This window comes from Taudactylus pleione, unplaced genomic scaffold (genome assembly GCF_031769625.1).
Source record: "Taudactylus pleione unplaced genomic scaffold, aTauple2 ptg000034l, whole genome shotgun sequence".
In the NCBI taxonomy this organism is placed as follows: Eukaryota; Metazoa; Chordata; class Amphibia; order Anura; family Myobatrachidae; genus Taudactylus; species Taudactylus pleione.
Window position 1 is genome coordinate 2,663,957 of NW_028284436.1, and position 22,292 is coordinate 2,686,248.

General features: G+C 45.7%; 1 protein-coding gene across 1 annotated transcript in view; it reads right to left on the bottom strand.

Moving 5' to 3' along the window:
* ADAM12 (ADAM metallopeptidase domain 12) overlaps positions 1 to 22,292 on the bottom strand; it is a 736,937-nt gene that overhangs the window by 298,181 nt on the left and 416,464 nt on the right. Inside the window, exons 8-10 of the mRNA XM_088452195.1 lie at positions 20,678 to 20,749; positions 14,300 to 14,469; positions 2,112 to 2,196 (exon numbers count right to left, since the gene is read on the bottom strand). Coding sequence (XP_088308321.1) covers positions 2,112 to 2,196; positions 14,300 to 14,469; positions 20,678 to 20,749 — 327 coding nt within the window. The remainder of the gene's footprint in view (positions 1 to 2,111; positions 2,197 to 14,299; positions 14,470 to 20,677; positions 20,750 to 22,292) is intronic.

Here is a 22,292-nt window from a genome sequence, read left to right on the forward strand (position 1 = left end):
TTGCGGTGGGGGAGGGGCTACCTCAAGTGCTGCGTGCAGCTCCAATGGGTCTCGATGTTACCGATTAATCAGACACTTCCTGGAGATGAAGTGTGCTAAGAGAGAAAGGTGGGCAGCTTTGGACCTAAAACATTTATGTTGGTGCTGCGTGCACTGAGGGCCTGATTCAGACACGCTCACGAGTGCTGAGCGCTCGCAAGCGGGTCGATGTTGGCCCAGTGCGCATGTGCACGAGGGAGCCGGCCAAGCCGTCGCTCCGGGTCTCGCTACAAAGGGGGCGTGTGCTGTCGATAGTGAGTGACAGCACGCCCCCTTTGGTGGGCGTGCCGGGGCGTGGCTAGCCAGACGGAAGGCGTTCCCATGGGAACGCCTACCGTTTGGGGCCGGCCCCACTGACATCACAAGTGATGTAAGTGGGAGTGCTCTCGGCTCTGATAGACCTGAAAGCACTCCAGGGCTTGCGGCAGACGAGACCCTACCACATGGGTCTCGTCGCAAGCCCGATGGTCGCGATGGTCTTGACCATTGCGACCATCTTTCTGGTCGCTCGCTATAGCTGTGGGTGGTCACCCACAGCTATACGAGCGGCCAGGAGGCAGCTCTAAAAATCAAAAAGGACGGCCCTGATTCAGAGCGAGCGCTCTGTCAGAGCGTCCGGCTCTGAATCAGGGCCTGAGACTGCGTCCCGATGGTCACCGCTGGGAGCCAGAGATCTAATTTGGATACAGAGTGAGGCAATTTCAGTAGGAGTTTCTGGGTGGTAGCAGGGGGTGGCTAGCCAGACGCAGTCATCGACTGGGCTGGTGCAATGTCCGATGGTGCAACTGATGTTGCGTCTTAATGGTGGATTGGCACTGCAGCAGCTGGGGGTCTCTGTACGAATCTTATCGGCTGCGCCATTTGCATAAAGACGCAGTCGTGCCATGGCACAAGGCACATTAAGCTGGGTACATGCTAAACGACTGTGTACCCAACGATGCGACCCACGACCCCAGCGCCGGCGGGCCGACATAACGGACGCTCCGTACACACTGGGCGATCCAGTGCCCGACCGCCTGATATACCGGCTCCCGCCGCAGAGCATTGCATGGGATTATCATCTTCCTGCAAAGTACTTGTACAAAAGATCAGGCGATGCGGATGGCGACCCCACAGGAGCACGCACTACATGGTGTAGTGCATACACGCTGCACGATATTGACGATTTGCTGTTCTGATGCGTCGGAATTGGCCAAATCGTTAGCAATATCGTGTAGTGTGTAGGGACCTTTAGAGTGCACCTCTGAATCGGGCAATATAGGTATAAATGACAACGGGCTCAAGCAACCCAGAGAACTGCATGAGGTTCTGGGGAACGTTTATGTTGTAATCTGATTCAAGCACCAGAACTGAACGTTCACCCAGCTGCTAGCATTGTGATCTTTGCTCAGTACTTTCTTTAATCTGAAGCTAGCCGCACATGTTACGTAACTGTTGTTTGGTCTCACTGTAAGTACAGTGCAAGTTTACAGTGAAGAAAACGCCGCCTTACAAACCACAGCACTTCACTGATGGATCTTGTTGTTATCAAACCTTCTACAGTGGACGTGCTTCAAACTATCACTTATCAAGTGCATTCTATAAATTGTTAGCTACAATCTGATTGGTTGTTATGGGAAATTTCTCCAACTGTCCTCTTTAGACGCTTTGATACATTAACGTAGAGTGTTTGCGCTACTACTCTACTGTATTATGTCCGTTAACTGCATGTATTATGCCCGTTAACTGCATGTATTAGGCCCGTTAACTGCATGTATTATGCCCAGGACCTGCGTGTATAACGCCCAGGAACTCCGTGTATTACGCCCAGGAACTGCGTGTATTACGCCCAGGAACTGCGTGTATTACGCCCAGGAACTGCCTGTATTACGCCCAGGAACTGCCTGTATTACGCCCAGGAACTGCGTGTATTACGCCCTGGAACTGCGTGTATTACGCCCAGGAACTGCGTGTATTACGCCCAGGAACTGTGTGTATTACGCCCAGGAAGTGCACGGCTTTTGTTTCTTAGGTGGCATAGCCCTTTAAACTATAAACATACAAAGATACATGAATATCCTTTTATGGCTTACCATTACCACGCCGCCGGATTTATCTGCCGTACACATGCTCATGATAGGCGCCATGCCGATGGTTGTGCCTTGGAAATACACCCCGCTGGAGAAGAGAGAGTAAAAAAAGAAGACAAGCGTCTTTATTCAATGTAACCATCATTGCTCACGTTCCCAGTATCACATATGGGGGACGCTATTTAGTTCTATTGGTAATGCTGCAGAGAAAACGCTTCATTATTCACACTGAAAGCCCTGGAATGGAAAGACATCTCATTTCTGCAAACTCCCATTAGCGTCGCCCTGTCACTGTATTCATTTGAATATTTGTCACAGCCATAATAAAAGCACTGAGGCAGAGGCATGGTCACAGCTAAGTGAGGGGGAGCTGCCAGACAACCATCCTATCTTAATGCTAACTGCTTGTGTCTGCCGGCATCACTGGGGGAGCTTTCAAACTAAGTTCAGTAGCTCTAAAACCGCGGCAGAAAATCACTCATAACTCAGCAGGCGGAAGTAGAAGAAAGCGGCTGCTAGCGTAAGGATTCCCCGGCCGGCTCACACCTGCACAGTTTCCCCATACCGGTTATGGCAGCAGTACCTGTTCTGTTATCGTCGTCACAATCATCAAAATAATGCATTCATTTGTTACCAAAATAAAGCTTTTATTTTTTAATTTTTTTAATGAATCAATGTACAAACATGTTCAATTTTTTTAAATAAATATTTCTCAAATTTATTTTGTTTACTTTTTTTTCCCCACATAAGTGGAACCGAAGCCCAAGTCTGGCCGCTCGTTTCAGTGTGCATGCACCAGCTGGCGCATACGATTGCAAAATACTTTTGCAAATTTGCAAAGAACTGTCCAGTTTTGTTTATTTTAGTTTTTAAGTAGCATTGAACATTGTTCCATTTTTTAATGCAACTGAATAGCATCCGGACGAGCGTGTGCACTTCAACACAATGGTCTACACACGGACAAATATGCTTTTTTTTGTGGTGCAGTGGACTATCTTTAATGGGTGCAGGGCATACTTACCTACCCTCCTGGAAGGTGCGGGAGACTCCCGAGTTTTTTGGGTAGTCTCCCGCATCCCCAGAAGAGCGTATGGATCTCTTGCGGGATGCGGTTAATTTACCGCCGCCCGGAATGCCGACGGCGGAAGGGTGACCTGGGACTAAAGATAGGTGTCGGCATTTTGAGCCCCACGCCAAAATCCCGATGCCCGGCATCCCGAACGAGTTAGGCCGGGGATAGTTAGGTTGTAGGTGCGGGGGGAGGGTTAGGTTTAGACACCCCTGGGGGGACTTAGGGTTAGGCACCCCCCCGGGGAAGGTTAGGGTTAGGCTAGGGGAAAGGGGGGGTTAGGTTTAGGCACTCCTAGGGGGGAAATTAGAGCTAGGCACCACCCCGGGAGTTTAGGGTTAGGCACCACCTATTCAGCTGTCGGTATTTCATACCGATTCCTTTCCCACTTCCTAGTGAAATGGGCAGGATGGGAGGAGGCAGGGCTAAAACAATGCAAATCGTGTTGCTTTAGCACAGACCCATGATTTTCTGCATTTTGCTGCTGCAGGGGCAGGGCCTAATGACGGGAGAGCCCGGTTCCGCCCCCTGAAGTTGTCAGCTGCATCTCCTCTCGGGGCTTCTCCTGGAGAGGTGAGAATTTAAAAGTAGGTAAGTATGGTGCATGCTGTGCGGTGCACAATGGCCCGTGAGTCCATGGGTCCCCACATTGCACACCATGAACCCATTGCACTTATTTACCCGCTGGCCGACAGTGCCATTATTCTGCCAATTTCTTTGGAAACATGGTGGTGGAGCCATATTTCTAATGACATTACCAGAAATAGGGACATTAATTCAAGAGGAAGGGAGGACACAGGCTCCCTCCTGTCCTTAGACGACTTGCTAGGGGCCAGTATCAGTATGTACTATGTAGTGTTATGGAATTTGCTGTTGGAGGATGCACTTGGGCATGGACTATAATGGTAAGTCATTTTCTAGGCAGCAGCAGCGTCCCCTCACCTTGTTGTGGTGAGTATTAATTATTAATGAATGCCAAAGTAGTTAGCAATATGCCAATGGTCGGGCTTCTCTAATTATAGGGCATTAATCATATAAATTAATATGTTACTCACATAATCAATACATGTAAAGACCCTAAACTCAAGTGTGGAATTATTAGTATAAAGTATAGATTGCTGAGTAAATATTGATCCACTCAATTTGTTTGTGTCTTAAGTGAATTGATTTTCCCAGTTATTAGTGTTAGTATTCAGTGATACGGACTCACGGTCCCTAAAGCTTTGCAGCCAGAGATACCGGTTGACTGCGTCAGACGTTTAAAGCGACGGACGTTCACTGAACCTCGCTGCACCCATAACCGCCTCGCACCATACATGTAGATTTACTACAATGGTGTCCTCAATAACAAGGGCCTTTGGAGAACAAAATATGCTGAAATACTGGGTCAAATACATTTGCTAAGAAAAAGCTCGACATAAACTTTACTACGCAGGACTAGTCTGCGGATTGGCTAGCATAGAACAATGTCCTACTGAAGAAATATTTATGGTTTATTTGCAAAGGATACAACATTTCCCCCATGGTGACAATGATTGGGCTTTTCTACAGCATCAAATCATTGCAATAATTTTTACACACGTTAATTATTAAAGGACACTTCCAATCCATCTAATGGAAAGTATAGATGTATAGCAGAAACTCAAGTATGCATACCATATTAAATTATTTAATTGCCACATTAGTACTTGGAAGAGACATCTTTCATTACTATACACTTTAGGGCTGACTTTTACTTGGGAGCAGAGGAAAAAACAGCAAGTAACTTTGCACCTTGGCTAAACCATGCTGCACTGCAGATGGGTCCAGACATAAAATGTACAGAGAGATTAGATTTGGGAGGGATGTATCCACATTCAAATCTAAATCGCAGTGTGATAATAAAGCTGTTATTACACCACTGTTCGGCTGATTTGGAATTTATGCTGGTAAGGTGTAGGCCATTTTATCTGCCCCGGGAGTTTTCTGTAGGTCTTGTGGCTGCAGTTTACATTCCTCCCCAAGAGAATGACACCACAACTTTGGACACCTTGGATCTGATTTAGAACCCATCGCAAGCGCTATGCGCTCGCAAGCGGGTCGATGGCCGGGCAGTGAGCAAATTCTCTTGCTCCGGAGCTCGCTCCAAATGGGGCGGCTGTCGATGTTGATCGACAGCTCGCCCCGTTATGTAGGCGGGGAGGGGGAGTGGCTGGCCAAACGGAGGCGTTCCCAAAGGAACGCCTGCCGTTTGGGGGCAGCCCTACTTACATCATGAGTGATGTCAGTAGGGAGATTCCGGGCTCACTGGGGCTTGCGGCAGACGAGACCCTACCACAAGGGTCTCGTTGCAAGCCCGATGGTCGTGACCATCACCTGGCCACTCTCTAAAGCTGTGGGTGGTCACCCACAGCTTAGCGAGCGGCCAGGAGGCCGGCTTAAAAAAAAAGCGGCTGCCCTGATTCAGAGCGAGTTTTTCTTTTGGCGAGCAGCTGTGAATCAGGCCCCTTGTTCACTGCTATTTCCAAACAGCAGACTCCGGATTGTGCTTTCATTGTTGCCAAGGATTTTAAATCGGGCTAATTTAAAATCTGTACTTCCGAAGTTTGTACAGAATGTGAGAGTCCCTACGCGTGGCAATAACACACTTGACCACATTTATACAGTATATATTAGGGATGAGCCGGTTCGGATTTCTGAAATCCGAACCCCCCCGAGCCCCCCCGATCTGAGTCGTATCCGAGTCAGGCTCGACTTTTCCCGCCTGACTCGGATCTGAAAGCGAGGCAAAACGTCATCATCCCGCCTTCCTGGTCTCGCGGGTTTTGGATTCTATAAAAGGACCCCCCCGTCTGCGCCATTTCTCACTCCGGCTGTGGACAGTGAAGATGGAGGGTGGGAGCTAGGGCTAGCTGGGCTGTGTTGTGCTGCTGTTGTCCATAGGGGCTGTGACCACTCAGTCCATAGGGGCTGACTGGGAGTGTGTTGTGCTGCTGTTGTCCATAGGGGCTGGCTGGGCTGTGTTATGCTGCTGTTGTCCATAGGGGCTGGTTGGGCTGTGTTGTGCTGCTGTCATAGGGGCTGGCTGGGCTGTGTTGTGCAGTCAGTTGTCCATAGGGGCTGTGTCCACTCCAAAGGCTATAGGGGCTTGCTGGACTGTGTTGTGCAGTGTCCCTTAAAGGCTGTAGTCCTAGAGGGGTGCTGTAGTGTTGTCCAGGGAGTGATCTGTGCATTAGGGGTGCTCCCCCAAAGTGCACTCCAAAAAAAAATTATTATTTTTTTTTGTTTGTGAATTGTGTGCGCAGTAGCCGCACGTGCATCAACAAAGTAACGCCAAGCGTGCGCCTGTGTCATAAGTAAAGGGCCGGCTGGCTTGACCGTTAAAGGGTGCTGTAACCCCCAAAGTGCACTCCAAACAAAATAAAAAATTATTTTCTGTTTGTGAATTGTGTGCACTGTGGCCACATGTGCATCAATAAAGTAGCGCCAAGCATGCGCCTGTGTCATAAGTAAAGGGCCGGCTGGCTCGTCTGTTAAAGGGTGGTGTAACCCCCAAAGTGCGCTCCAAACAAAATAACAAATAATTTTCTGTGTTTGTGAATTGTTTGCGCTGTAGCCGCACGTCCATCAACAAAGGAGCAGTGCCAAGCGTGTGCCTGTGTCATAAGTAAAGGGCCAGTTGGCTCGTCCGTTAAAGGGTGCTGTAACGCCCAAAGTGCACTCCAAAAAATATTTTTTTTTTTCTGTGTTTGTGATTTGTGTGCACTATACGTGCATCCTCAAAGCAGCAGCGCCAAGCATGCATCTGTCTGTTAAAGGGTGGTGTAACCCCCAAAGTGCACTCCAACAAAAAATAAACATTTTCTGTGTTTGTGAATTGTCTGCACTGTACGCGCATCCTCAAAGCAGCAGCGCCAAGCGTGCGTCTGTCTGTTAAAGGGTGGTGTAACCCCCAAAGTGCACTCCAACAAAAAATAAAACATTTTCTGTGTTTGTGAATTGTCTGCACTGTACGTGCATCCTCAAAGCAGCAGCGCCAAGCGTGCGTCTGTCTGTTAAAGGGTGGTGTAACCCTCAAAGTGCACTCCACAAAAAATAAAAAATTATTTTTTTTCTGTCTTTGTGAATTGTGTGCACTGTAGCTGCACGTGCATCAACAAAGGAGCAGCGCCAAGAGTGCGCCTGTGTCCCATAAGCAGGGCCGGATTGATGGCCACATGGGCCTGGAGCTGAAAATGACCAAAGGGCCTATTATGAGAAGCAGAGGAGGCATGACCAGTGCTGTGTGGGTGTGGCCAGGGCCATGTGGGCGTGTACCCCCTATACTCTCTGCTCCAATGTCTCCCTAAATATGTAAAAGGAAAAAAATCCTTCATTTTGTGAGGTAAATAGAAATACAAATTTACTACTTATGATTTATGGCTGACCGTGTGGAGAGCAGATGGACAGTCAACATCATGTTGTCATGACAATGGGCCTATTTTTATGTGGAGGCCTGGAGCTGTAGCTCCATCCGCCCCATTGTTAATCTGGCCCTGCCCATAAGTAAAGAGCCGGTTGGCTCATTTCTTAAAGGGTGCTGTAACCCCCAAAGTGCACTAGTCTCCAACAAAAATAAAAGATTATTTTCTGTGTTTGTGTGCGCTTTAGCCGCACGTATATATCAATATAACATAAATAGAGGACCAAACTTTCTCAGATAAAAATAAAATAGGGAAAGATCAAGAACCACTTCCTCCTAGTGCTGCTGCCACTAATCATGACATAGGCAATAACATGCCATCAACGTCGTCTGCCAAGGCCGATGACCAATGTCATTGTAGAGGGCATATACAATCCCAAATGACAAAGTTCAGGAAAATTACCTTAAAAAAAAAATGTAAATCATCTGAGGAGAAACGTAAACTTGCCTATATGCCATTTACGACACGGAGTGGCAAGGAACGGCTAAGGTCTTTCCTTATGTTCATGACTAGTGGATCAGCTTCACATGACGATGGAAGCCCTCATCCAGCTAAAAAAATCAAACGAGTTAAGCTGGCAAAAGCACAGTGAAGAACTGCGTTCTAAGAAGATATCACAAATATACATCTGGGCAAATTCCAGCACGTCCCGTGTTTTGTTCACACAATAAATTTGGTGGTGCAGAATTTTCTGAAAAGCGACAGGGGCGTGCAGGAGACGCTTTGGGTGGCCCGAAAAATTTCTAGCCACTTTCGCCATTCAGCGACTGTGTGCCGAAGACTGGAGCGCCAGCAAACACTGCCCCTCCATCACCTGAAGCAAGAGGTTGTGACGCGGTGGAACTCAACCCTCTATATGCTTCAGAGGATGGAGGAGCAGCAAAAGACCATTCAAGCCTATACATCCACCTATGACATAGGCAAAGGAGGGGGTATGCACCTGACTCAAGCACAGTGGAGAATGATTTCCATGTTGTGGAAGGTTCTCCAGTTCTTCGAACTTGCCACACGTGAAGTCAGTTCAGACACTGCCAGCTTGAGTCAGGTCATTCCCCTCATCAGGCTTTTGCAGAAGCAGCTGGAGAAAGTGAAGGAGGAGCTAAGACGGTGCGATTCCGCTCGGCATGTGGGACTTGTGGATGAAGCCCTTCATTCACTTTGCCAGGATTCCAGGGTGGTCAATCTGTTGAAATCAGACCACTACATTTTGGCCACCGTGCTCGATCCTAGGTTTAAAGCCTATGTGGTGTCTCTCTTTCCGGCCGACACAAGCCTGCAGAGGTGCAAAGACCTGCTGGTGAAAACACTGTCAGCTGAAGCGGAACGTGACACGTCAACAGCTCCTTCTTCATTTTCTCCCGCAACTGGGGCTGCCAGAAAAAAACTTAGGTATCCTAAGCAACCCGCTGATGGTGATGCAGGGCAGGCAGGACCAAGTTTGGACATCTGGTCCGGACTGAAGGACCTGGCAACAATTTCTGCCATGTCTACTTTCACTGCATATGATACTGTTACCATTGACAGAATGGTGGTAGGATTACATCGGTGACAGCATCCAAGTAGGCTTGTCAGACAGTACGTATCTGCACTGGCAGGAAAAAGAGGCAATTTGCAGGCCTCTGTACAAACTGGTTATATTTTACCTGAGTTGCCCCCCCTCCAGTGTGTACTCCGAAAGAGTGTTTAGTGCAGCCGTGAACCTTGTCAGCGAAAGGCGTAGGAGGTTGCTTCCACAAAATGTGGAGAAGATGATGTTCATAAAAATGAATTATCAACTCTTCCAGGGAGACCAGCCTCCAGAACATACAGAGGTACCTGTGGTGGTGGATTCCAGCGGGGACGAATTAAAACTCTGTGAGGATGAGGATATACACAACACTGAAGAGAGTGAGGAATCGGTGGATGAGGAGGATGAGGACAAACATCTTGCCTCCGTAGAGCCAGTTTGTGCAGGGACAGATTAATTGCCAGCTTGTTTTGTGAACCAATCATTTCAGCCACAGTTGTATGGCAGACCCTGGCGCTGAAATGATTGGTTAGTTAAAGTGTGCGTGTCCTGTTTATACAACATAAGGGTGGGTGTGAGGGCCCAAGGACAATTCCATCTTGCACCTCTTTTTTTTCTTTGCATTATGTACTGTTTGGGGCCTAGTTTTTCAAACTGCCATCCCGTCTGCCACTGCAGTGTCACTCCTAGATGGGCCACGTGTTTGTGCCGCACACTCGTGTCGCTTAGCATAGTCATCCAGCTACCTCGGTGCAACCTTTTGGACATAAAAACACTATTGTGAGGTGTTCAGTGTACAGAATAGACAGGAAATTAGTGGAAATTAAGGTTATTGGGGTTAATAATAGCATAGGAGCATAAAAACCCACAGATTCTGTGATTTTAGCTGTTTTATGCTTTTTTTAAAAAAAAATACAGATCCAAAACACAAAACCCAGAACCCAAAACACGGAAGGGTGGTTTTGGCAAAACCAATCCAGATCCAAAACAGTGGCCGGTGCACACCCCTAGTATATATATATATATCAGTGATGCTTATACGACCGTCTCATGCCCTCATATTGAGCAATCAGATCATTCCTCCGTACTCCTGGTTTTTAAGTATATTCCAGTGATTAAAAGGTCTAGGCCGGTTACTAGGAAGGTCACTGTTTGGCCTGAAGGGGCTCTGTTAAGTTTGCAGGGCTGCCTTGAATGTTCTAACTGGGACTTGTTTGTTGAGGAGGCAACGGTGGATTAAAGCATCAATGTAGATTTATTGGCCTCTATGGTTTTGATGTACCTTAATTGTTGTATAGAGAGTGTTTCTAGTAAAACGTTAATTCGCTTATTTTCTAATGAGAAGCCATGGATGAATAGTTCAGGTCCATTCTCTGTTAAGATCTAGGGATAGGGCATTTAGGGCTAAAGATAGCAAAGCTTATAAAATTGCCCATTCAAATCTGAAAAAGGGTATCCACTTGGCTAAAGAGGCATACTCAAATAAAATTGAAAGTCACTTTAGGGAATGTGGTCAATGTGGCAAGGGATTAAGGCCCTCATTCAGAGCCGTACGCTCTGAGCAGAGCGCACGCTCTGAATGAGGGCCGGCCTCCATGAAAATGGAGCGTCCTTCTGGACGCTCGTATAGCTGTGGGTCACCACCCACAGGCTATACGAGCGTGCATTTTGATGGCCGCGATGGTCGAGACCATCGCGACCATCGAAATTGCGAGCCGGAGCCTGCGGTTGAGGTTTTCAACCGCAAGCTCCGGAGTGATTTTGGCTCTATCAGAGCCAAAATCACTCCCACTGACATCACTAGTGATGTAAGTGGGCCGGCTTCTGACGGGAGGCGTTCCCGTGGGAACGCCCCCGTCAGGGAGGCACGCCCCCGGCACGCCTACCAAAGGGGGCGTGCTGTCAATCAACATCGACAGCACGCCCCCTTTGATCAGACACAACGAGCGAAGGACTTTCCTTCGCTCGTCGCGTCTAGCGCATGCGCACGACGGAGCTCCCTCCGTCGTGCGCATGCTCAGTCCATAACATCGACCCACTTGCGAGCGGACAGCCGCTCGCGAGTGGGTCTGAATCAGGCCCTAAGCATATAACTGATTATATAAAGACTTAAATACCTGTATTCATAAGAAAGATGGCTCTTCAGCAGCAGACAATTCTATGCAAAGTTTGAGGAGGTTAACTCGATCCCTGCAGTAAAAATATGTGATGCCCCGTGCCCCCATCAGATAGTCTCTTGAATTTATCCGAGTCTGAGGTCAGGCTTTGCCTATGTAGAACTAATGCTAGGAAGGCACCAGGTCCGGACTGCTTTCCGGGTAGAGTATTACGTATGTGTGCTGATCATATTAGCCAGTATTTTTACTAAGATTTTTAACCTCTCACTAGCTCAGTGTATTGTTTCGCAATGTTTTAAAGCTTCTACAAATTGTTCCTGTCCCCAAATCTGCAGTAGTAACCAGTCTAAATGACTACCGCCCAATTGCTCTCACATCATTACTTATGAAGTGCTTTGAAAGAGTTGTTTTGGGCCACCTTATGAACGGCATACCAGTGGATTTTGACTGTCACCAGTTTGCGTATAGGTGAAATAGATCCACCACGGATGCTGCTATTATGGTTTTACATAAGGTTCTATGTCATTTAGAGAATAGGGATTCGTATGTAAGATTGTTGTTTGTGGACTATAGTTCCGCTTTCAACCCCGTTGTGCCAGCAGTATTAATTGCCAAGCTCTGAGAGATTGGTTTTGATGTGCCCACATTTAACTGGTTGTTAGACTTTCTGACTAATCGTCCACAGTCAGTCAGGATGGGTTCTACTCTCTCGTCTGAGCTCGTACTGAACACAGGAGTCCCTCAAGGGTGTGTTTGAAGCCCCCTTTTATATTCATTATACACGTCTGATTGTACTACAAATACGGAGTCCAAGTTTTTTGTAAAATTTGTGGATGACACTACGCTTGTGGGTCTGATTATTAAGGGTGAGGAGGACAGTTATAGGGAGGAGGTGAGGCAGCTTGTTAAGTGGGGGGGGAATAACAATTTGTTGTTAAATAGTACGAAAACTATGGAAGTGGCTATAGATTTTAGAAGATCTAGGAAAATCACCCCACAGCCATTGTTTTTGAATGGCGAGAAGGTAGACATGGTTAGTGGGATTATGTTTCCAGGCATTAACTTTACTGAGGCTCTATCCTGGTCTTCTCACATCTCAGCTGTGGTTGGTAAGGCTCAGCAACATCTTTTCTTCCTATGTAGGCTCAGAGCAGTGCGCCTATCAAAGCCCATACTTGTGAATTTCTACCGCTGCGTAATTGAGAGTCTTTTGACTTATTCTATTACGGTGTGGTATGGGAATTCCAAGTGTTCTGATCGCAGCTCTTTAGATAGAGCAGTTAAAGCTGCTGAGATAAATCATTGGCCAACCCCTGCCTAAGTTGGATGACATATTTTCTAGGAGTATAACTAAGGCCAATACAATTATCTCTGGTCCTAGTCATCCATGTTACTCGCTTTTCTCATTGTTGCCCGGCAAGAAACGTTTAAGGTGTCTTGGATACCGAACCAGCAGGTTGCGGAACAGTTTCTTTCCCTCTGTAATTGTTAGCCTAAACCTTTAATACTGTGTATTTTAACTTTAGGTGAGCCATGATTGAGTGTATTGCATTGTAATTTCACTTATGCATTTTTTTATGTTGTAGTGACAATAAACAATTAGATTTTATTTATTTTTTTAAGCTGTCCAGCATTTGTGGGCTACATGCAAGATCAGTCAGCATTTACCCTGTACCCCTTACACTGCAACATGGTTTGTTCCAGGAGCGAAGGTGCTGGCTTTTTTTTTTTGCTTTGCTCCTAGCACCCTTACCTTCATTGGGGAGGGGGGTAGGTGAAAGGAATACTGAAATAATAATCATGAGAATGCAGCCTGGAGAATCACTAAGAACTGATGACATCACTGAGTGACTCGTGTCTTTGTGAATTGACATGTTCAGCTCACAATCCGTGTATGCATTATACGTTACATTACATACTGTATGGGCAGCAACTTTAATCTTTGTGTGATCTGTGTGCTCTCGCTGAGTAGCTCATTTTAGGGATTGCCATTTTTTTAAAGTGCTAAAGACACATAGAGGGTGTTCTTTGCTTTTCAAATGGGCGTACAGCCTTTAATTTTACACAAACGTCCTTCTCTTTTTGATTAGGTTGCACTCCATCCTCTTAGGATCTGACTCGGATGTCCTACCTTGTGCAGTCATATGATGTTGCACCAATCACACTCTACTTCAGTAGCAGCCAGAGTAGTGGGAAAAAGCCTGGGGTGCAGGTGAACGTGGGGTGCAGGTGAACGTAGAGTGTAACTAGGTATTTGACGGCCCCATGCCAAAAGTTTGTAAGGGCCTCTATTTACCACCCAATGGTGAAAATTGTATATAACACATGGGGAAGCAATCGGGAAGCCGACTGCCTAAATACCGGCAGCCGGCTTCCCGACTGTCTTATCCTGGCATGGGTGAAATGCCGGGCGTCTAGATGTAGACGCCCGCATTTCCCCGACGCCGGGAGACCGGCGCCCGGCATCACGATCGTAGTGATGCCGGGCGCCGCGAGCGGACAGCCGCGGGGGGGGAGGGTTAGGTTTAGGGCTCCCATCGACATTGTGTTTCTGGGGGCTAAATCACATGTTTACTAAAAGACAATTTAATTTTTTTTTTTTTTAAGTATTAGCAAATATGTGATTTAGGGGTCTATTCACTAAGTAGTATTATGAGACAGAGTGAAAAGTGATAAGAAAGTGATAAGGTGCCAGCCAATCAGCTCCCAATTATCATCTCACAGGCTGTGTTTGAAAAATGACAGTTAGGAGCTGATTGGCTGGCACCTTATCACTTTTCACTCTGTCTCCTAACACTGCTTAGTAAATAGACCCCTTAGCCCCAGAAACACAACATCAATGAATAATAGATGAAGTACATGATTTATGAAGGTACAAGATGTATATTATGACCAGTTTAGAGTAATCTCTCTGGCAGGGGACTAAACTGAGCCACAGGCGCCTGGGCACAATTGAATGCACATAACATATATTTACGGGCATCCAATCAGCAGCAGTATTCCTAATGCACAGACCTCCAGCAGTGTACACCAGGTAAGTGAATGGAAGAGCAGACCTTACTAGCTGAGCGTTGTCATGAGCCTTCTGAGGTAGTAACGTCAGCTTTCTCCAGTCCAGGAACTCGTGAAGACTGTTGAAAGGATCTTGAGTTATTGCACATTTATCAGCATCGCTCCAAATTTCCACTCCGACCAGCGCTACTCGAATGTTCAGTGGCCTGAAAAACTATAATATAAATAATAAAAGTGGATATCAATATATACAACATTCAAGAGAACAAATTCTTATGTTGGCATGGCAAAAATGCAATATACTGTATTACATTTTATTAGTGGGGGTGGGGAGCCATAATCATCTTCTGGTCTATCTAATTAAAGACGGTATTAAACAAATTGATCATTCTCCTAACATGCTACCGTACTCTGGGCCTGATTCAGACCCGCTCGCAAGCGCTATGCGCTCGCAAGCGGGTTGACGGTGGGGCATTGCGCACGCGCAAGCCTCGGAGCGTGTGAGAAATTCACTCGGTCCGGGGCTCGCTACAAACGGGGCGGCTGTCGATGCTGATCGACAGCTCGTCCCGTTTTGTAGAGCAGGAACCCTACTGGGGCTTGCGGGAACGAGACCCTACCGCAAGGGTCTCGTCGCAAGCACGATGGTCGTGACCATCGCGACCATCACCTGGCCGCTCGCAAAAGCTGTGGGTGGTCACCAACAGCTTAGCGAGCGGCCAGGAGGCCAGTTTTTTTTTTTTTAAAAAGCTGCCGCCCTGATTCAAAGCGAGCGCTCGCTTTTTGCGAGCGGCTCTGAATCAGACCCTCTGCTTTAATCAGTACAGATTCTGATTAAGACGGGAATCTTTTCTTGTGTGCTGCAGAATTGATTTTGCAAACTTTCTGTAGTAGACATTAAGGGATAGCAAAACTGTTGGTGTTTTTATCTAGACTGGAACATACAGTAGGTGTTCTCCACAGAATAGTTATTACAACTACATGATACATCTACAGAAAGGTCTACTTTTGTACCATGTCTAGGCATAGTCTGACTTTAAATAGGAAATGTGTTTCACCTATGTTCACATTCTGTTAATATTCTGTTTAGGAGGTTAGACTAGAAAACCTGCTGGCAATAATGTAAGCCCCCCCCCCCCCCACCCCACACATTATAAAACCTAGGTAGTTCACAAATGCCCCACATGGGATAAGGTTGGAAAATGCCTAATTCGCTGTCAATTCAGAATTTTTTGATATTTGGTGGGTGGAAATAAAAAACACAACTTTTTTTTTTTTATGTATTGTAATTTAATGTTTGGTGTACTCCAAGAATAAGGGCCCACTAATGTGCGTGTAAAGTACTTTGCAAATGTATGCGCTTTAAACAAAAAACTGTAAACATACTGTATAGATAAAAGAAAAAGACTGACTTAGAGTTACACATAATTCGGCCGCATGTGGGCATCTTCAACTGTATTAAAAAAAGTTGGCCTAATTTATGCGACTGTACTGCCAATATACATTTGTTTGTAAAAGTAGCCATCATCCTCATTCTCAGCGTGCATTTACAACAACCATATCCCTGGCGCCAGATCTCCATGCACAGTTTTGAATAGCCCACAGTTCTGTCTACACCCCTGCGGCATGCATATCCTACGTGAGAATACCCAGCTGCCACCAGTTATGCCCACTAAGGTGGAAGTGTAACGGAGCTGTGTATGAATCTGAAACCTGCGTAGTTGCGCAAAACTTGAATATGCAGACCTCGACACACGTGCAGTTACTAAAAACCGTGAGCTCTGTCCATAAAGTGATCTTGTGTGCAACTCTGAAGCAGCCCCACTGTGTGCACAAGGGAAATACAGAGCTTTTTGCAAGCACAAAGTTTATATTTCTTGCATGAAAGAAAACGGACACTGGGCCTGATTCAGAGCCGGACGCTATTTGCGTTCGCTCGTTCAGAAAAAGGGGCCGGCTATTTAAATTGAGTGCTCACTCTTTGCGGTCTGTTGACGCCTCTATGTCTGAGCGAGCGAACGAAACATGCGCTCACATCCTACATCAACTCTGCTATTTATTTGATTAATCGAGTACATCGAAAGGCGTCTGAACTGCTCGCAGTGCTTGTGGTTGGATTTTCCTACCGCAATCATGCGAACAGTTCAGGCTAAGAAACAACCAAGTGACGTGGTCGATGACTCTACTTTGTTAATTATGCACACCCTTAAAACGCCCGTTTTGACCGTTTGGCACGCCTGCGTTCGGATCACCACTCCCCCGTTTTCATGCACCTTCCCCTGTTACCACCCACAAACGCCTCATCCTGTCACTCAAATTAGCAGGCACTCGCTATTTTGCGAGCGCTCGATTTCCGACCGCAATGACTGGTTGGCGCATGCGCATTATGACCCATACGCATGCGCAGATGTGCGAACATCGCTCGGAGCGAACGAGCGGCCGCTTACGAGCGGCTCTGAATCAGGCCCGCTATGCTGACTAGCTGTGCAGATGGCAACAGGAGGTCCTGGAGCATATTAAGATGTCACTATTTAAAATGGGATTTATCCAACTAATAAACTGTACAATAATCAGTACATATTTGAAACAAAAGTGTGCTTTGAAGTAACAACATTTTGGTGAAACTGTGTGATCCTGCTTGCTACGCTAAATGTGACGTTCTTATGCTAACACCCTAAATGCGTCTAGCGCATTTACCTTTTCAGCAGCTTTCAATTACAGACTAGGGGCCTGATTCAGAGACTGACACAAATGCCAATATTATTGCAGATCGAGCGATTGTTTGCTATTGCACATACACGAATGCTGCACTGCGCATATGCAGTGATTGCATTGCGAATGCTCTCGTACAGGGGAACCACTTGCAAAGTGAGTGACAGGTAGTCAGCGTACGGGGGTGGTTAGAAAAGGCATCTCGGACCGTCTAAACACTGTTTCATAGGCGTGCATAAATTAGACATTGTGATCTCCTTCTGAAATATTCAGCAAGTCAGTGACCTTGGCAGCTTGAGAGCTCTCTGCGTGTCAGGAGGGCCCTAGTGTTTGAGGCAGGTCAGACTTGACTTACTGCCTGCATGGCTGTCCGATCTGCGTCAATGTTACCAATGTTTACGCTGTCGCACATCGTCGGACAGATATGAGAAGGCAGCAGTGGGTATTCTTATCCTCGGCTAAGCTTTGGAAGACATTAGCATATTTTAGCAACCACGATCCGTAAGAGAACGCACTTGCAAATGCATTAGCGTACATCTCTGAATCAAGCCCTCAGTATGTTGTTTTTTATATATTTATTGCAGGTATTTATTTATTTAAAAACATCTTTACATCTTTTCATAATTGCAGAGGTGACAGCAATAAAACATGCACAAATGTTACAGATGAATAATTTAACTCGGAATATCGCTGCACACAAATCAGGCTGGGAAGAGATCCTTTTTGGTATGATAATTATAGTCAGTTTTAAATGTTATCAGCTCTAGCAGTTATTGCACTGACTTTGCTACAAAACAGAATGTAATGTAGCTTTATGATAATGTTGTGAAAGAAAAGGTACATTATTATCATGTCTTGAAGGACTGAATTAATCAACGCCTTACCCACAGGATATTGGGCTTACTGATGTGACTCTCATTTGATTAAGTGGTGAAGTTTCAATCTGAGTGATAAATCAAGTGGCTTTTCTCAGATTTGAACATTTAAGGGAGATATTCACTCCCCTTCCTCTCAAAGAAAGAAGTATAACTCTGCAGGACTAATTAAAAAGAGCCTATGGAGATTGCAAGCTTAACTATATTTATAAAATGAACATAATGATTACCTCCTACATAAACCTCACATTAACACCCCCCCCACCACATTACCTCAATAAACTACAAGGTTGAGAGGTCTATGTACTAAGCTTTGGAGAGAGACGACTCAGCCACATGGAAACAGTATGAACTCCCCAGGTATCATCCATTCCATTTGTCTGTGAATAAAGAATCTTCCTAGTTTTGATTCCTAAAAAACATTGTCACCTCGTCCCACTTTTCCACCCCACCCACCTGTTTGCCATGTACTGTTTATCTCACTATCTACTTCGTAATCATTTACTTTAGAACATTCAACAAACAATTGAACAAATGAATGAACCTTTCTTTAAGCAATTGTGCTGCAAATTTACAATGTAGGCACTAAAGGGGCATACAGTATTTACTAAAGTGAGAGTTTTTACAAGTGGAGATGTTTCCCATAGCAACCAATCAGATTCTATCTATTATCTTCTCGAAGGTACTAGTTAAATGTTAAGTAAAATCTGATTAGTTGCTATGGGCAACATCTCCATTTCTAAAAACTCTCGCTTTAGTAAATATACCCCTTAGTTATCAGAAAAGCTGCATACACACACAACGATTTTTTTAATGATTATCGTTAAACGATATCGTTTAACGATAATTGATGGCAAAAATCGTTCACTTTCTGAGTCAAACGATGAACGATTATCGTTCATGCGCGTTCACGTTTGTAGTTTGTCGTTTGTAGTTTGTCGTTCAGTCAGACTTGTCAACTCAACGATTTTCATTAAGGGAATATGCAAAAATCGTTTGTAGTTCATAAAAATCGTTCATGACATTTAGCAAATGAACAACTTTAGTAAACGATTTTAGTAAATTTTTTCAAGGGAAAAAATCGTTTACTCAAATCGTTCATTAAAAAAATCGTTGTGTGTGTATGCAGCTAAAGAAAGAATAGACCATGATTTTGTGTGAAATTGAAGGCTATGTTTTATTATTGGCACCACCCATTAAGTGATTGGGTTGAATGTAATGTAACATTTTTTATTTCTAATTTACAGATGTTTCAGTCACAAGTTACAGTAGTTAATACAGTCATTATATTACACATGCTCCTGTATGATTTGAGCAGAAAATTGGAACTCTGTTGATACAGTATGAAGATTGCATCATTTACATGGCAAAAAACATATGTGTCCTAGGAAATACTATGTTATTGTGTGCTCTACAAATAGGCAACGGGATCATTATAGAGGCACATGCAAAGTGTTTGTAGAGATTTGTTTAGGGCATACAGGTAGGGCTGCCATCAGAAATTGTGGGGCCCGGGTCTGACAAAATAGGCAGCCCCCCCCCTACAATCCTCTCCTCCCCTGCCCTCCACAACCTCCCTTCCTCCGCTACCTTATTCAGACACAATAAAAAAATATATATATATTTTGGCCAAAATGTATTAAGCCAGACCAGTGCTCAGACTGCCCTGCCCAGCTTTTTCTCACTCCCCCCCCCCAAGTTTATTAAATATATGACTGTACCAGATCAGTGCTCAGACTGCCCTGCCCAGCCTTTCCCACTCCCCCCCCCTGGTTTATTAAATATACCAGCCAACCAGCTCCTAACTTGTCATATTTCAAACACAGCCTGTAAAGTAACAGTTAGGAGATGATTGGTTGGTACTTTAATTCTCTCCACATTATCTTGCTACAAGGATTATTACATAGACCCCCACAGTACCTTCCTACTCTTTTTGAGGGTCTGATTATGAGTTGCATGCTAACTACACGCAATGACCGATGTTCAGTTAGTACTGCGCATACGTCTGAGTTGCAAGACGTATGTATCTCGTTTGTAACCCCACGGAGTAGCAGAATGAATTTGGGCGCTGGGAGTGAGGATTTTAGTGGGTGTATCTGAGATGTAACTGGGGTGGGGGTGCTGGATAGGCAGACTTTAGGTGGTTAGATGAAAGTTTTGATAGTGCATCCAATAGTGCACTCATCTAAAGACGCACCGGGACAGATTATCACAGGCACGACACGCTGTATGTGGGCATTTCAGTTTTAAAGAAATCGCCCACAGCGGACGCGGCAAAAGACGTCGTGGTGGGGGCGGTGCCAGAGCCGGCTTGGTTTATTCAGTGCTACCTGTCATAGCTACTGGGCGGCTCTGCATAAAAAAACAGATAGCTCTGCCTCCACCCCCATAATGATGGCTGGGATGGCTGGTCCTGAAGCTGAAGCCTCCGGGACCCAGCAGGAGAGGTAGCTCCTACCTCTCTACACACCCAAATTGCCGCCCGGGACCCCACTCCCCCATCTTCCCGCTGGTACTGCTACACAAATAAAGGATCAGCAGCTGCTCTGATGCAGGGGGTGAGGGCTGCAGTGCCACCCTCAGCAGGAGACGCCCCTAGGCATGTGCCTCCCGTGCCTCGTGAGAAATCCGCCACTGACTGTGTGTGTGGGGGGGGAGGGGTGATGGACAGGACGAAGATGAGAAAGAGTGGCGGTTGTGGGCAGGATCAGCAGCAGTCAGAGCCAGGGGCGGGTCCAGACAGTGGGGGAGCTGGGGCAGACATTGAGGTGACCCAGGTCCCTTCACTAGCAACATAATAATATGTACCAGTAGTATCCACACAAAGGCACTGACCTTATCCACATAATTTGCCATTTCTAGTAGTCTATGTTTAACCTTGTCCACATCTTTTCCTTGTCTCTGAAACTGAAATAAACAAAAAAAACAGTAGAATTAAATATGTCATAATATATGTAATATAATAAAGTATATATTATTACAGGTATAACTGTGTACACAATTCCGCTGTGCAGTCAGTGGTGTATAGGTGATGTAAGGACGATGGGAGATGGGTGCATTGGACACTGGCATTTTCTCCAGCTTTAATATTATTTACTGATGTAATATTAAACACTTCAAGTCTATTATCAGCTCCAATAAAGGCCTCCAGTACAGTTTATTTGCCTCCCTATACAGGTACTGGCCAGAGGCAATCTGGGCCCTGATGCAGTGGCTCCTCGGATAAAAACAGGGCTGTTCCTCGCCCAACCTCGGGGCTGTGACTGTATGGAGCCAAAGGAAGTGACAAGCTTTGTGCTGTTGGGCTGCAACAGGCACCTACTCCACTTTTTAAGCAAAATAATGGGCCAAATAGTTTGTGGTGGCACTGAAAAAATGTGCCTAAGGTAGATGGGGCTGGAGCAGTGGTAGAACCCGCTGCCATAAACACTGGACATGCTTATTGTATGGACCAAAGTCTTTGGTGAACTTTTCCTCTTTCGTGGTCACAACAGATATTTACTATATATTCTCTGTGTTGCGGACCAACATTGCAGCAGCCAGAAACCCATCATCTGATTTGTGAAACCCTTCGCTACAAGGTACATTGTTGCTATAGTTTGTTTATTATTTGGGCCAGACAAACAATATTTTGTGTTGCGGCAAATAAGTAAGGACAGCTATTATTTTGGTGGAATGACATTTGGGTGTCTGAGACAGTTTTTGATACAGTTATAACTCAGACCGGACATCGATTTAACCTAGGTCTACCATCGATAGTGGCATCATATATAATATAATTCATTTACATTGTTCTCTATTGGTGATCACATATAAATGTTATATTGTTTTATATATGTGCATAGGTCCTTTATGTATTTTTATTGCTATTTGATATTTAAGGCTGGATTGATTTATATCATTATCTAGATATAGTGTGAATTACATTTACACTATTGTAATGCATCCTTTTTGCACACACTTTCACATTTATCAAGAGCCTTGCTAAATCATGGGTTCCGCCATTGTGCTACATATGCAAAGGGATATCCCGACTACTGGGATTCTGGCGTCCCGGCGCAGGAATCCTGAAGGTAACTTGCGGGGTTGGGGGGGGCGGTTAGGGTTAGGCACTAAGGGGAGGGTTAGAATACTGACCGACGAGTGTCGGTATTCTAACCTGTTGGGATGCCTGCATCGGGATTCTGATTGGGTTGAATACTCATCCCATATGCAAACTTCATGTAAAAGCTGCGAAGCAGTGTATATATTTAGAAAACCTGTCATCTAATGATCAAACGGTATGCGTTTGGCATCCGGCGGACATGAATGCAGACGCTTACGTTACCGGCGCCAGAATACCGATGCCGGTCAGAATCCCGGCGTTGGCATCCTGACCACCGAGATGCCGAAGGCAAGTAACATCGTTGGGGGGCGGGGGGAGGGTTACGTTTAGGGTTAGGCTTGAGGG